This window comes from Dipodomys spectabilis, unplaced genomic scaffold (assembly GCF_019054845.1).
Source record: "Dipodomys spectabilis isolate Male_0828 unplaced genomic scaffold, ASM1905484v1 ptg000085l, whole genome shotgun sequence".
NCBI lineage: Eukaryota > Metazoa > Chordata > Mammalia > Rodentia > Heteromyidae > Dipodomys > Dipodomys spectabilis.
This window is the reverse complement of record NW_024870762.1, coordinates 3,138,170-3,154,179: the sequence shown is the minus strand read 5'-3', so window position 1 is coordinate 3,154,179 and position 16,010 is coordinate 3,138,170. Positions and strand designations below refer to the sequence as shown.

Sequence of the window (16,010 nt, the reverse complement as noted above, 5' to 3'; positions counted from 1 at the left end):
CCTCTCTTCCCCCTTTCTCCCTTCTTCACTTCTTCTCTTCCTCCCTTCTTCATTCTCTCCCTCCCTCCTTCCCTCCTTCCTTATGTTGGTCCAGGGGTTGGAACTCAGGGCCTAAGCACTGTCTCTTAGCTTTTTGTTCAAGGATGGTGCTCTACCATTTAAGACACAATGCCACTTCTGGGATATTGGTGGTTAATTAGAGATAAGAGGCTCATAGACTCTCCTGACCAGGCTGGCTTCAAACCTTGATACTCAGAGCTCAGCCTCCTGAGTAGCTAGACATGAGTCACCACTGCCCATCCCTCCCTCCCTCCTTCCCTCCCTTCCTCCCTTCCCTCCCTTCCTCCTTCCTTCCTTCCTTCCTGTTTTGGAGCTAACATACGTCTGTAACACAAGGAGGTTTCATTGTGATATGTACGTACATGCACACAGTGTCCTTTGAACAAATTTAGTACCTCCACTATGTGTCCATTGCTCTTCTCCTCCTCCCCCCACCCTCTTTCAAACAGCATTTGGTGGGTTTCATTATGCTATATTCATATAAAGACTCATCCTTTCTTACCTGCATTCTCAGGCATGGCTAATGGTATTCCTGTCTTCCCTGGACAACACTGGGCAAAAGCTGCCTCATTCTTACTCTTTTTTAAATTTTATTTTATTGTAAAGATGCTATACAGAGAGATTACAGTTACATGAGTAATGAGTACATTTCTTGTCAAGCATTGTTGCCCCCTCCTCATTCTTACTCTGAATTTGGCCTTTTCAGGGTTCTATGAGCATCATTATCTTTCTGACCACATCGCCATTGCAGCATTGCCCTCCTTCAATCAAATGCATTTCCAAAGTAAATTTCTATTCTGAGTTTACAAATGAGGTGTTTATTGATTTCATTTTAAATTGTCTGTTTCCCAATAATAATTAATCTTTTAATTTCATTAGTGAGCTCTTTCCATATTTGTGGGGGACTTCTGGAAAGTTCTTGTCATGAGCTGATTGTATTGTTTTATTCTTTTTTTTTTCCTTGTCGGTCATAGGGCTTGACTCTGGGCCCAGGCACTGTCCCTCAGCTCTTCAGCTTAAGGCTAGTGCTCTACCACTTGAGCCACGGCACCACTTCCAGTTTTCTGAGTGGTTTATTGGAGATAAGAAAGTCTCACAGAGCTGGGCGGCCGGTGGCTCATGCCTGTAATCCTAGCCATTCAGGAGGCTGAGATCTGAGGGTCCAGGTTCAAAGCCAGCCTGGGCAGGAAAGTCCGTGAAACTCTTATCTCCAATAAACCACTCAGAAAAACTCTTAAGTGGCCCTGTAGCTCAAGCGTAGAGCACTAGCCTTGAGCTAAAGAGCTGAGGGACAGCGCTCAGGCCAGAGTTCAAACCCCACGACTGACCAAAAAAAAAAAAAAAAAAAAAAGAGTCTCATGGACTTTTGTGCTGGGGCTGGCTTTGAACCATGATCCTCAGATCTCAGCCTCCTGAGTTGTTAGGATTACAGGCGTGAGCTACCGGCGCCTGGCTTTGAGAATAGCTTTTCTCTAAAACATTTCAGAAACTGAAGCCCTCAGATTTTCCAGCACAGGTCTTGCATACTGCCACAGTGAGAGAGAAGGGAATATTTTGGTTTCATTAGTTGGTGTTATATCTGAATTTCTGCCCTTTTGGTTCTTTTTTGATTTAGGGCATTGTTTTCCACTGGATTGAGTCTAAGCGCAACTTGATGCTAAGTTGAAGTTTGCTGGGCATGAGTAGAATAATAAGGAAGTAATGAACAGGAAAGGGATCTGTTGAAGTAGAAGTTTCCTGCATGGCAGGATTTCTTTGCTCTCAGTTCCATTAGGCCTGGATCTAGGAGGAAGGAAGCCAAAGAGCAGCAAATGTTATCTGTGCTTAGACCATAGGCTAGTGGCCTCTACTAAAAACAAGCAGGTCGGGGCTGGGAAGGTGGCTCAGTGGTAGAGCTCTTGCCTTGCATGCATGAGGCCCTGGGTTCGATTCCTCAGCACCACATAAGCAAAAAGAAAAAAGCCGGAAGTGGCGCTGTGGCTCAAGTGGTAGAGCACTAGCCTTGAGCTGAAGAGCTGAGGGACAGCGCCCAGGCCCAGAGTTCAGGCTCCATGACGGGACCCAAAAAACAAACAAACAAGCAGGTGTCTCTTAGTGCTCTTTGGGGGCTGGCCCATTTCTGTCTGCTTCTATCTCCATAGGAGAGAAGCTGCTTGAAGGACAAGTGATCCAGCTGGAGGATGGAACTACTGCATACATTCACCAGGTGACCATACAGAAAGGTGAGGGTACTCCAGCACTCTCCTGTCATGGGAGGTGCACCTAGCAGCCCCCACGGAGGACCCTTCCATGGCACTGAGTTCCAGAGAAAGGCTGGCATTGCTCTTGTTACAGAATCTCTCTCCTTTGAGGATGGACAGCCTGTGCAACTGGAAGATGGCAGCGTGGCCTATATACACCGCACACCCAAAGGTAAGGTCAGAGTCATCAGAGATGACAGAGAAGAAGAGAACACAGCACTGGCAGTGCACTGGTATACTCCATCATGGGTGCCACCATCCCCAAGGCACATGCTTACTCACCTGTACAGAAGCCTTGCCTACCTTCCCTGGAACAGACCCTGGGAGCAGTTTCCTATACCTCTAAGGAGGTGGGGGTCCATATTGGCCTCCATGGTGGCTTTGGCTGCAGCATAGCTACAAAGTCTTAGGGCTTTAAATATAACCTGAGATGTCACCTAAGACCAAGAGAAATAATTTTTGTTGTTGTTGTTGGTCATTGGGCTTGAACTCTGGGCTTGGGCACTGTCCCTGCGCTCTTCAGCTCAAGACGAGCGTTCTACCACTTGAGCCACAGTGTCACTTCTGGTTTTCTAGTGGTTTATTGGCAATAAGAGTCTCACGGACTTTCCTGCCTGGGCTGGCTTTGAAACGTGATCCTCAGATCTCAGCTTCCTGAGTAGCTGGGATTACAGGCGTGAGCCACCAATGCCCAGCTCAGAAGAAAGAAATTCAAGAATGAATCTCCTGCTAGGCACCAGTGGCTCACTCACACCTGTTATCCTAGCTACCCAAGAGTCTGAAATCCAACAGTCATGTTTTGAAGCTAGTCTGAGCAGAAAAGTCCATCAACCTCCATCTGCAAAATAACCAGCCCTAAAGCAGTCCTAGCGGTACAGCACAGTCAGCAAGTGGTAGCTGAGCAAGCAAATCAAGTAGGCTAAGTGAACATGAAATACTGAGTTCAGACCCCTGTACTGGGCTGGGAAGGTGGCTCAGTGGTAGAGCGCTTGCCTTGCATGCCTGAGGCCCTGGGTTCGATTCGTCAGCACCACATAAGCAAAAAGAAAAAAGCCGGAAGTGGTGCTATGGCTCAAGTGGTAGAGCGCTAGCCTTGAGCTGAAGAGCTGAGGGACAGCGCCCAGGCCCAAAGTTCAGGCCCACGACTGGACCAAAAAGAAAAAAGAAACAAACCCCTGTACTGAAAAAAAATAAAAAAGTTTTTAATATACTATTGAATAACAATTTAGTCCTACAGATAGCTTCTTGGTTTTTTTTGTTGTTTTTTTCCTTGTTGGTGGTAGGGCTTGAATTCTAGGCCTGGGCGCTGTCCCTGAGCTCAAGGCTACTGCTCCACCACTTTCAGCCACAGAGCCACTTCTGTTTTTCTGTTAGTTAATTGGAGATAAGAGTTTCACAGACTTTCCTGCCCAGGCTGGCTTTGAACTGCAATCCTCAGATCTCAGCCTCATGAGTAGCTAGGATTACAGGTGTGAGCCACCGGCACCCGGGGCTTATAGGTAGATTCTTGGATAACTGCTACACATCAAGAATTTTGGTTCAGAGCATACTACAGAGAACAAACACAGGCCCACAGTCTAGTTGGGGAAGAAGAGTGAAGTAAGCCATCCCTGACATAACCTAGTTCTGAGGTTTTAAACTGGTTTCAAACTCTCAGGGAGAGCTTCTCTGAGGAGGTGCTGCTAGATCTGAGAGCTGAAGGGTAGATGGACTTAGGTGACGTAGCTAGGGATAGAGGGACCAGCCAGACAGGACCAGCCTATGCTGACATGGAGCTGATGGGGAAAGAAAGCATGGCACATTGAAGGAACTGCTGGGACTAGAAGACTTGGAGAAAAGATTGAGGGGGTAGAAGGAGGCTGAAATAAAAAAATAACAGGGTCAGAGTGCTCTGGCCTTGTCAGGATAGAGGTTTGGGTCTTTATATCCTAAGGGAAGCATTTAGACTATTTAGGAAGCTGGGTGACCTATGCATCTTGTGAAAGTCCCTATGGGTGTTACTTGGAAGAGCTAAGAAGGGGTGAGGGGCAAATGATCAGGAAGTCATTGAGATTGTCTTAAGCCAAGATGATGATGGCCTCCTATCAATTTCTCAAAGAAGTTGCAACTCCCAATCAGTGGCCAAGGTCATCATAGGAGAGGCCTTCCCAGAAGGAGAGCCAGCAAAAGGGGTGAGAGCCAGGCAAATTCAAAATCATTTCCAAGTTAAAGCCAGAGTCCTAGATGGATTGCTTCTTCTTGTGTGGCATGGGCTAACCATTGTGTTCCCTGCAGAGGGCTATGACCCCAGCGCCCTGGAAGCTGTCCAGCTGGAAGATGGCTCCACTGCCTATATTCACCACCCTGTCACTGTGCCATCAGACAGCACTATCCTGGCCGTGCAGACAGAGGTGGGCTTGGAGGACCTGGCCACAGAGGATGATGAGGGCTTCAGCACAGACACGGTAGTAGCCCTGGAGCAGTATGCAAGCAAAGTGAGCATGCAGAGCCTACCGCTGCCCATCAGTCAGGACGGTAGGGCTTCTTTGCCCTGCCAGAGTGTCCTTACCAAAGACAAGTACTGTCCTGTGCTTGGGCCACTCCCTTGGCTCCTCCACCCCAGCTCCCTGACTTGTGTCTCACATGTCCTTGTTGAAAGTGCACAGCAGAGCCTGGCCAGGGCTACTCACAGCTGTTGACACTTATCCTTGTTTATGCTGTCTTGGCAGAAGAAAGGCTGTAGGAACAGCAGCACCAATGTGATGGGAAGTTAGGCCCAGCCTCACTTTGGCAGCTGTATTAAGCTTCTGTGTTCTTTGGGAAAGCCCCTGCCAATGTCTTTTATTAATTTTCTTATCCACTGAAGTCAAATGTTCTTATATTTGTTGCTTCTCTCTGACTCATTTAGTCATTTGGAAAAATAATTCAGTAGGCAGAGAACTGGGCATGTGTAACAGAGTAGCTAAGATTCTTAGAGCATGAGACCCACAGTATCTCCACTGGAAAGGAGAATGGTTCCAGGTCTCCGCTAAGCTATAGTCCTGCCTGAGTGAGGACAGGAGCAGAGAGACCCAGCAGCTTTCCAAATCAAAGTAATCCACCCTGGGCTGGCTGGCCTGTAGAGCTTCAGAGTGGATGGATGTGGCAGAGCTTACCCAAAGTTAGGCAGTTCCTTTTATAAAGCAGGAGTGAATATATGGTAGAGAAAAAGAAGAAATCTTTGTGTCTTTTCAAAATGAAGCATAGGGCCCAATGCCAGTGGCTCATGCCTATTACCCTAGTTATGCAGGAGGCTGAAATTGGGATCATAACTCCAGGCCAGCCTGGGCAAAAAGCTCATGAGATTTCAATGGAAAGGAAGTGTAAATAGTAGGATTGAGGTCCAGGCCAGGCTGGGCAAAAAGCAAGAACCTGTTTTACAAATAACCAGAGCCAAAAGGGCTGGGGGTATAGCTCAAGTGGTAGAGCACCTGCATAGCAAGTATGAAGCCCTGAGTTTAAACCCTTGTGCCACTGGGGGGAAAAAAGTGCATGAAACGTTATGCAGCAGGCCAGTTTGGATTATGCCCACTCCTGCCCCTGTTCCCTGAGGAATTATAGAGACCAACTTCTGACAGGAAGAGAACTGGACTTTACTTAAATCATGATCTCTAGTTGGGTGTAATGGCCCACACTTATATAATAACACACAAGAGGCTGAGTTAGAGAGATAATGAATTCACTGCTAGCCTGAGCTACATAGCTAGGCCCTGTCTTAGAAAAATAAAGAGACGAATCACAAGCTCTGAGATCTGTGCTGGCCCTGCCACAGCCTAGTCCAGCCTTGGCTGAGCCACTCCCTCCCAGGCCTGAGCTGTTCTGTGGGAGCAGACTGGAGGAGCTGAAATTGCTTCTGGCCACAATGACTTTTTTTTTTTTTTTTGTCAGTTCTGGGGCTTGAACTCAAGGCCTAGGTGCTGTCCCTGAGCTTCTTTTGCTCAAGGTTCTACCACTTGAGCCACAGTGCCACTGCCAACTTTTTTTTTTTTTTTGGGTCCGGTCGTGGGCCTGAACTCTGGGCCTGGGCGCTGTCCCTCAGCTCTTCAGCTCAAGGCTAGCGCTCTACCACTTGAGCCACAGCGCCACTTCCAGCTTTTTTTCTACTTATGTGGTGCTGAGGAATCGAACCCAGGACCTCATGCATGCAAGGCAAGCACTCTACCACTGAGCCACCTTCCCAGCCCCTACTTCCAACTTGTTCTGAGTAGTTTATTGGAGATAAAGAGTCCCACAGACTTTTCTGCCCCAGCTGGCTGTGAACCATGATCCTCAGATCTTAGCTCCTAAGCAGCTAGGATTAGTTGTGAGCCACCAGCACCCAGCCCACAACGACCTCTTGATTTCCTCGATTACCTTGGGAACTGGGAGACATTGGAATGTAATATGAGTGTCTGTGGGTCAGCCTGTACTGCCACCTGTAACCCTCCCTCTCCCACCAGCTGCTTCAGTGTCTGAAATTTTGCCAGCTGCTTGAGCCCCTGACTCAGAGCCTGAGTGAATGGACCTTAGCCTTTTACTCTCACTATTACTTCCAGAACTGTTTCAGAAGCTTCTAGAGAGAACACTGTGATCCCATAGCACCCAAGAAACACTGATTAAGGGAGTCCTCCCAGTACCTTGCCTAGAAAAGCTAGAGTAGGAAGGGCTCCCTGGGGCCAGAGGTTCTAGGAGTGTCACCTCCAGTGTTGTCTTCAGGAAAGAAGACTGAAGAATCTCTCCATTCTCCGGACCCTGTGGTAGAACTGAGCCTTCTCGTTTTCACACTTCTGGCTGTGGGCACCTTACTCTGGGTCCTTGGCCTGCTAGACAGATGCTATGACCCATCCCCATAGCCCTCTCACTCCTCATGAGCACAGTCTCCCACTAGAAGGAAGGGACCCAGCTGACAGAGGATAGTTGTGTCAAGAACCGCCTCCTAGGTACATGTGGGGTTTGAGGTACTCACCTTGGTGCCCATCTAGACCACTCTGCTCCCCCGTGACCTTGTACTCTAGGAGATAGCCTTTCTTCAATAGGCATCAAAGTCCCTATGGCATTTAGTCCTCCCCCTAATCAGAAGTGGCACATGGACGTGCCAACCCTGATTCTCCAAATGCCTGAATGTCTGCTCCCAGCCTGTCTGCCTATGTCTCTGTCCCAGAGGTTCCTGACCATCTCCCCTGTTTATTGGGTCTTAGGCTGCCATCTGAACCTTGTATCCTATCTCTCCTCTTTCTTCAATGGGGAAAATACATCTAAGAACCCCAGGATTTTTTCCTTCAGGTTCTACATGACAACCAGGCTCCCCACAATGGCAAAGGGCAGCAAGTTGGAGACAGAGCATTCCGCTGTGGCTACAAGGGCTGTGGGCGTCTCTATACCACTGCCCACCACTTGAAGGTAAGATGGCTGGCAGGAAGCTCTCAGGTCTGCCCTCTTCTGGCCAAGCTGTTTCTCCCTTCTGCTTTCCTTGGGCCGGCTCCTGCAATCAAAGTTGTGCCTCACCTGCTGGAGGGAAGAGAAACTTCAGCACCAGAGGCTGTGACTCATGCACATTGTAGGACAGAAGACAGTCCGGGGCCCTAAAGGAGAAGGAAAGAGCCCAGCTCAGACCCTTGTTCCTCTGAATTCTGATTGTTTGTTCCCACAGGTGCATGAACGAGCACACACAGGTGACCGGCCATACAGGTGTGATTTCCCCAGCTGTGGAAAGGCCTTTGCCACAGGTAACCTACCTGGAAGGAAACTCAGTATGGACAGCTTCTAATTGAGGGCAGAGGCTTCTAGATTCACGTGAGGGCCCTCTAGGAAGGAGAAACAGCTGTAAAGTACCCTCTCCTGCAGGTGTTCCCTCTGAAGGAACCTCTCCTGTGGAGTGAAAGCTATAGAGGGAGCCAGGATAGAGGTAGAAAGACCCTCTTCTTAGATCTGCTCTGCCAGCTGCCAGCTATAGGCTGCAGGGGGACACTGTATCTCTGGGCTGCCCCTCCAGCCATAGATTCTCCAGGTTCCCTCTCATGCCCACCTTCTGGAGTGCCTCTAAGAGCTGGAAGCAGGCACAGTGGGCTTTTCTACCCAGGCAGGGTGGGACATTGGCTGATCTGAGCCTACAGAGCTTCCCAAACACAGAAGATGGAAAGCCTCCACATGAAGTATGTCACAGAGATCAAGGTTTCTGACAGTTCTCTTCACCCCACCACATGTGACAGGCTATGGGCTGAAGAGCCACGTTCGCACCCATACTGGTGAGAAGCCGTACAAGTGTCCAGAGGAGCTGTGTAGCAAGGCCTTCAAGACCTCGGGAGATCTGCAGAAGCATGTCCGGACCCACACTGGTAGGCTGGGCCCTGCCCGCCTTTCACACCTCCACCTGGAGCCTTGGTGCCATCCCTTCTTGCTCCAGCATGGCTACCCCTTCTGAGCTAGCCCTCGCACCACCATCTGCACAGGTGAACGCCCGTTCCGGTGCCCTTTTGAGGGTTGTGGCCGCTCCTTCACCACGTCTAATATCCGCAAGGTACATGTGCGCACCCACACAGGCGAGCGGCCCTACACATGTCCCGAGCCCCACTGCGGCCGCGGCTTCACCAGTGCCACCAACTACAAGAACCACGTGCGCATCCACACAGGTGGGCCAGCTGGCATGCAAGGACCACCCGCTCTTGACACCCTGCCTCCCTCTATTGTAGGCTTCTGGGTTGAGACACTGTCCCAACTCCTGGGCACTCCAGGCTAGTCTGAGGGTGGGTGTCCCCAGAATCACTTTCACTTGCAGTAAGCACCTCCCCTGTTTCCACCTCAACTCCCTACCACCTGTGTCCCCCGCTCCAAAATCTCCCCCTCCATCTGAGCTCCTGAAAAGAAGCCAGAATTGGGAATGGGGGAAGAAGTGGAGTGAACAACATACTCACCTCCTCACCCCATCCACTCCGCCTGTGACCACTCACCCTCTCCAGGCCACGTCCCCTATTCAGCCTTCTGTGCCCTCTCTCAGTCATATGGCCCCTTTCCCCGTCACACCTGGCATCAGCCTCTGTCCTTCTCCCTTCTGCCTTGTCTGTTCACATTCTCAATCCACCTCAACTTTCCAAGCCCCAGTGACTTCACCCCTTCTCTAAACCATAACCCGGCCTTGATACCTCCCCCATTCTCTCTCAGCTCTTCTCTGGGCTCGGAGATCCCATGCCCATGTCCTGCCTGTCTTCCCCAACTGTCCATTCAGAGTCTCAGGTCTCAGTCCCTCTCCCTCCCTCTGGCTCTCTGCGCCAACCCTGCCCCCCTGCCCCTTCCCCTTAGTTTCCCCCTGCCAGCCCCAGTTCCCACCCCTCACAGCCCAGTGTCCCCAGGGGAGAAGCCATACGTTTGCACGGTGCCAGGCTGCGGGAAGCGTTTCACTGAGTACTCCAGCCTGTACAAGCACCACGTGGTCCACACGCACTGCAAGCCCTACACCTGCAGCACCTGTGGCAAGACCTACCGGCAGACTTCCACTTTGGCCATGCACAAGCGCAGTGCGCACGGAGAGCTGGAGGCCACCGAGGAGAGTGAGCAGGCCCTCTATGAGCAGCAGCAGCTTGAGGGTGAGGGATGGGAGAGGCGGGAGCGGGCCAGGCCTCCCTGTGGCATCTGGTGGCAGGTAGCAGCCTGGTTCTCCTCTCCTAGCCGCCTCTGCAGCTGAGGAAAGCCCACCACCCAAACAAGCCCACATTGCTTACCTTTCGGAGGTGAAGGAAGAGGGTGATGACATCCCAGCCCAAGTGGCCATGGTGACAGAGGAGGATGGGGCCCCCCAGGTGGCTCTGATCACTCAGGATGGCGCCCAGCAGGTACAGCATTGGGGGATGGGTGAGGCAGGCCACTCTGCCTTGGGATCCCCAAGTCCTGATGACCCACCTCCATTTAGATTCCCATTTTAGCTTTGCCCACCTGGGAGCTGAGGCTGAGGAAATCCTGGAACCCAGCCCCTGCCCCTCTCTCCCTCCAGCTGTCTCCCCTCCTGATGTACATTAATCTTTTCCCTCCTGGGGGTCTAGATATGCTTGTCATTTGAATGGGACACTTGGATGTCCTTCTCAAGAAGGGCTGTAGGTACCGGGGCCTGGAAGCTTGCCAGCAGTGCTAGCCAGCATGCTAACCCTCGATGTAACCTGACTTTGTCCACACCCTCACTATCTAGTGCACCTCTGTCTTCTAGAGTTGTCAGGAGGGCAGAATTAGATGGAGACCTCAGAATGCATACAGTAAGCCACTAATAGTGCACCATTTTCTGCAACCTTAACTCTCTTCTGTTTGCCTGTCCCCTAGCCCTGTGCCTCTGTGACCTGAATCTAACCTAGCTTACTGTAAGCAAAGCTTATGATACCCAAAGGGCTTTCAAATAACCCTCCTATGGCAACCAACTCATCTTCTCCCTCCTGTTGGCAGGTCAGCCTATCCCCAGAGGACCTGCAGGCCCTGGGGAATGCCATCAGTGTGGTGACCCAGCACAGCAGCAGCACCCTCACCATCCCCAGCCACGACAGTGACCTGGCCACATCAGGCACGCATACAGTCACCATGGTCAGCGCTGATGGCACCCAGACTCAGCCCGTATGAAGCCTTTCACTTGGGGTTTCTTGTTCTCTCACCTTTCCATGGAGTGGACATTTGTATGAGGCTTGATTAGTCAAGTCTTTACACAGGACAGAGATTGCCCACCAGGAATTGTCTCCTCAGTTTCTCTAGGTCCTCAGAAACTTTCATCTTTTCAAACCTGTAATCTTACCTACTCAGGAGGCTAAGATCTAAAAGATTGCAGTTCAGATCTCTGAGATTCCATCCCTAAAATAAAAAGCAGGGCTGGAGGCATGGCTCAAATGGTGGAACACCAGCCTAGCAAGCACAGAGTCCTGAGTTCAAACCTTTGTACTGCTAGAAGAAGCTTTTGACTAGGGACCAGAGACAGTTTCTACATCTCAGTCTACCCCCATTTGCTTTGCCACCAGAAGCACACTCCTTTTCCAGATTTTAAGATCCATTTTCAACTGAGTGATTAAAATACACTGGACTAGTGCTTATCTAACATGCTTGAAGTCCTGGGTTCAATTCCTCAGTACAACATCAGCAGAAAAAGCCAGAAGTGGCACTGTGGCTCAAGTGGTAGAGTGCTAACCTTGAGTGAAAGAAGCTCAGGGACAGTACCCAGGCCCTGAGTTCAAACCCCAGGACTGGCCAAAAAGAAAGTAATGTAACAGATTCCTTGGAGATCAGTATAAGAAAATGAATCATGTGGCCCTATTACCACCTTCTTCTGTAAGGCAAAACATTTTAAGAATATTTTGTTTTGGGTTTTTTTGTTTTTGTTTTGTTTTGTTGTCGGTCGTGGGGTTTGAACTCTGGGTGCTGTCCCTGTGCTCTTCAGTTCAAGGCAAGCTCTCTACTGCTTGAGCCACAGCGCCACTTCCAGTTTTCTAGTGGTTTATTGGAGATAAGAATCTCACGGAGGCCGGGCGCTGGTGGCTCACGCCTGTAATCCTAGCTACTCAGGAGGCTGAGATCTGAGGATCGCGGTTCAAAGCCAGCCTGGGCAGGAGAGACCGTGAGACTCCTATCTCCAATAAAACCACCAGAAAACCGGAAGTGGCGCTGTAGCTCAAGTGGTAGAGCGCTCGCCTTGAGCTGAAGAGCTGAGGGACAGGGCCCAGGCCCAGAGTTCAAGCCCCACAACCGACAAAAAAAAAAAAAAGAATCTCACAGAGGGGCTGGGAAGGTGGCTCAGTGGTAGAGTGCTTGTCGTGCATGCCTGAGGCCCTGGGTTCCATTCCTCAGCACCACATAAGCAAAAAGCTGGAAGTGGCACTGTGGCTCAAGTGGTAGAGCGCTAGCCCTGAGCTGAAGAGCTGAGGGACAGCGCCCAGGCCCAGAGTTCAGGCCCCACAACTGGACCCAAAAACAAAAAACAAAAAAGAATCTCACGGACTTTTCAGCCCAGGTTGGCCTTGAACCATGATCCTCAGATCTCAGCCTCTGAGTAGCTAGGATTACTAGGTTCATGAGCCCAGCTCAATTTGACTCTTACGTTGAAGAAAACCCAGCCTCATTTAGCTCAGAGCCCTGAGCTAATTAATCTGGCCCGTGATGATTTTATTCACTCCCTTCTAGTTTGCGCCTATATAGATTTTATTTTTTTCTAACTTGGAATGGGGAGAGGGAGAGTGCATAGGTGAGTGGGTATAAGATCTTCCTTCTGGGGCTGGGAAGGTGGCTAGTGGTAGAGTGCTTGCCTTGCATGCCTGAGGCCCTGGGTTCGATTCCCCAGCACCACGTAAGCAAAAAGAAAAAAAAAGCCGGAAGTGGCGCTATGGCTCAAGTGGTAGAGCGCTAGCCTTGAGCTGAAGAGCTAAGGGACAGCGCCCAGGCCCAGAGTTCAAGCCCCATGACCGGACCCAAAAAAAAAAAAAAAAAGATCTTCCTTCTGGGGCTGGGAAGGTGGCTCAGTGGTAGAGCGCTTGCCTTGCATGCCTGAGGCCCTGGGTTCGATTCCTCAGCACCACATAAACAAAAAAAAGCCGGAAGTGGCGCTGTGGCTCAAGTGGTAGAGCACTAGCCTTGAGCTGAAGAGCTGAGGGACAGCGCCCAGGCCCAGAGTTCAGGCCCCACGACCAGCAAAAAAGATTAAAAAAAAGAAAAAAAAAAATCTTCCTTCTACTGGGTGCCAGTGGCTCATGCCTGTAATCCTAGCTACTCAGGAAGCTGAGATCTGAGGATCGTAGTTCAAAGCCAGCCTGGGCAGGGTGAGACTTATCTCCAATAAACTACTAGAAAACCAGAAGTGGTGCGGTGGCTCAAGTGGTAGAGCACTAGTCTTGAGATGAAAAGTGCAGGGAAAGTGCCCAGACCCAGAGTTCAAGCCCTACCACCGACAAGAAAAAAAAAATCTTCCTTCTGGGTTTCAGGTCACAATCATTACCTCTGGGACTGTAGTAGCTGAGGACTCAAGTGTCACATCCCTCTGTCACCAACAGGTGGCGCTGTTGGCTACAGCCAATGGAACGCACATCGCAGTGCAGGTGAGTAGAAGTATGGGAGCAAAGGGGAATCCCTTAAAGAAATGGGGAGGGAGGTGCTGGGAAGGTGGCTCAGTGGTAGAGCGCTTGCCTTGCATGCCTGAGGCCCTGGGTTTGATTCCTCAGCACCACATAAAAAAAAAGCTGGAAGTGGCGCTGTGGCTCAAGTGGTAGAGCACTAGCCTTGAGCTGAAGAGCTGAGGGACAGTGCCCAGGCCCAGAGTTCAGGCCCCACGACCGGACCAAAAAAAAAAGGAGAGGTAGGGCATCTTGAACATAAGGAGATCAATTTCAAAAAGATTCCACCTCAGAAGACAGATGTTTTTCTGCTTGCATCCACATGTCTTGGGCTCTTTCTTGACTAAGGCAGAATGAGGAAGCTCCTTCCAGCCTTCAACGTAACCACAGTCTACCTATAGGCTGATCCCCTCATCTCTTCCTTCATGTTTCTTCACATGGAGAAAGAAGGCTGAAGAAGATACCCATCAAGGTCCTTCCAACCAGCCACTCTTGTGAAAAGCTGGTCTCTCCAACCTGGGGCTAGCCCACCTAGCCTAGTAGGACTCTTTAGTGATGAACTTTTTGTTTATTGGATTCCTGCCAAGTAAAAGCTCAGCATATGGTCCTGGGTAGATGGGGAGAACTCAAAAAGGTAGAGCGCACTTAACCAGAGGATCTAGGAAGAAGGGCCTCACACATTCCTCCTTTTGCACCCCATCTCTGCAGCTAGAGGAGCAGCAGACCTTGGAGGAGGCCATCAGTGTGGCCACTGCTGCCATGCAGCAAGGGGCAGTGGCCCTGGAGACCACCATGTCAGAGAGCGGCTGCTGAGCCTGAGGGCTGGCTCCCACACCATGCTGGCGGAAGTGCTGCGCTCACAGGCAGCCCTGCCTCCAAGGGCCCTGGCTGTGCCTGGCACATGGAAGGTGGCCACGTAGGTGTCTGGAGAGAGAAGGCAGCCCAAAGTTGGCCTCACTGAAGGGGAAGGGCCCCTGCCTGAGGTGAGGGCCAGGCAGCAGACGCTGAGGAAAACCAGCCTGATCACTAGGTAGCACTAGGACCTGCTCTCTCCCTTCTGGAAAACACCCATCCCGCATCTGTCCAGTCCCTCTCTCAGGTGGAGATGGGGGCAATGGGTACTGGCCTCCATGCTGACAGGTCAGGGCCTAACAGGGAAAAGGGCAGATAGCTCTTCAGCCCTGGGCGTTAGGGCAGAGCAGCCCAGCCTTGCCCAGCAATAACACCTCCTGGAGGCAGCCAGGATGTCTGCCACTTGGCACTAGAGATTTCCTGCCACCACAGAATTAATTCCTCAGGGGCCTGTGGCTGGAGCAGAGGTGCCCAGCTCCCCACAACACACCCCAGCTGCTTCCCAATCTCTTTGTGGCAAAAACAGGGAGTGAGTGGCTGTACATAGACTGCTGGGGGTTGGGTTTCATTTGTTTTGTGGTTTGTTTGTTTTTTTAAATTCCATTTTGATATTTTTTTTCCTTCTCTGGGTGGTGGTGGCAAACGGGTGAATGACTATTTAATAAAAGTTCCAAGTTTCCACCTGGTTCTTCCATCCTTTGAACTCTTTGCCCTGGTAGCAGGACATGCTGTTTCCCTGGCACAAAACTTGCCCAACCTCCACGGCCTAGTTGTGGGGCTGGCCTGCCTGGGGTCTGGATGGGAGGCCAATGTATGAGTTGGTGCGAGTAGCTTCCTACCCACACCTGAACTTGGGCTCTAGGGTAACAAGCCAGGGCCAGAGGACAGACCAGACTCTGGCGCAATTCAGGTTTCAGATGGTTGGGCTGGAAGAGCTCTGGGTTTGGCTGCCTTTTGTTGTAGATTGATTTTCTTTTAGCACCTCAGATTGCAAGTTGCCAGAATTTACCAAGGCAGGAGGATCCTTGGTAGAGTGTAGCTCCTCTCCCCACCCCCATTATACACAGTTGCCACAAAAAGGGAAAAGCCCCAGGTCAGAGCAGCCAGGGTTATTGGGGTCCTGGCTCCATTACTTAGCTGTGGAGTGAGGAGCACTGGGTGTCAGGGGCTATACTATGGGACTCCAAAGCCATAGTCTGATCCCACTGAAAAGTGAAGGGGAAGGGAAGGCCAGCCCCACAGCAGCAAGGAGTTCGTGTACTTCGTGGAAAGGAGCTGTGTGTTTTCCCCCAGCTGGATGGAAGCACTATCAGAACTGGAGGTGCCCCTTTCCCTAGCCCTTTCCTGCCCAAGAATGGAGCCCCTCCTCTAGCCTTGGCATCCTCACAGGGTGCCTACAAACTCCCATCTACTCCTTTTTGTTTTATTTTGTTCTTATTTGTTTTTAGTCCCATTTAGTCTTGACCCCAGCCCAGTAGAAGCAGAGGGGCTGGGGCGTGCCCAAGAGACGGGGTGTCTGTTATTCTGAGCAGTACCTCTGCTGTGGGTGGGCCTGGCTATCCTCATAGGCTTCTACTCTAAGGCAACTGAAGCGCTGTGCAGAGGCCTTGAATCCCCAGCCTACTCCTGCTGGGACCCCTGTGCTCTGGGTGCTTTTTAGAACCAGTGACCCCCTCAGGAGGAATGGGGTGCCAGCAAGTCAGATGCCAAGTCTGCTGACCTGGAGCTGTGCCCTGGCCCAGCTCCTCCTCTAGCCTTGTGGCGTCACTTTTGTTTTTTTCCACTTGGGTGGAGCCCC

The 16,010-nt window shown here is 50.9% G+C and overlaps 1 protein-coding gene across 3 annotated transcripts in view; it reads left to right on the top strand.

Annotated features, from left to right (window-relative positions):
• Window positions 1-14,898, top strand: part of Znf76 (zinc finger protein 76) — a 36,183-nt gene extending 21,285 nt beyond the window's left edge. Inside the window, exons 3-14 of one of the 3 annotated variants that reach the window (XM_042684283.1) lie at window positions 2,202-2,282; window positions 2,395-2,472; window positions 4,575-4,690; window positions 7,581-7,697; window positions 7,948-8,023; window positions 8,507-8,632; window positions 8,747-8,926; window positions 9,644-9,877; window positions 9,960-10,123; window positions 10,722-10,886; window positions 13,232-13,345; window positions 14,069-14,898. In XM_042684283.1, the coding sequence (XP_042540217.1) occupies window positions 2,202-2,282; window positions 2,395-2,472; window positions 4,575-4,690; window positions 7,581-7,697; window positions 7,948-8,023; window positions 8,507-8,632; window positions 8,747-8,926; window positions 9,644-9,877; window positions 9,960-10,123; window positions 10,722-10,886; window positions 13,232-13,345; window positions 14,069-14,173 (1,556 nt within the window). In that variant the 3' untranslated portion in view covers window positions 14,174-14,898. Of the gene's footprint in view, window positions 1-2,201; window positions 2,283-2,394; window positions 2,473-4,574; window positions 4,775-7,580; window positions 7,698-7,947; window positions 8,024-8,506; window positions 8,633-8,746; window positions 8,927-9,643; window positions 9,878-9,959; window positions 10,124-10,721; window positions 10,887-13,231; window positions 13,346-14,068 lie in introns of all 3 variants that reach the window. The other 2 variants (XM_042684282.1, XM_042684281.1) reach the window with 2 other exon arrangements.
• Window positions 14,899-16,010: the final 1,112 nt, after the last annotated feature.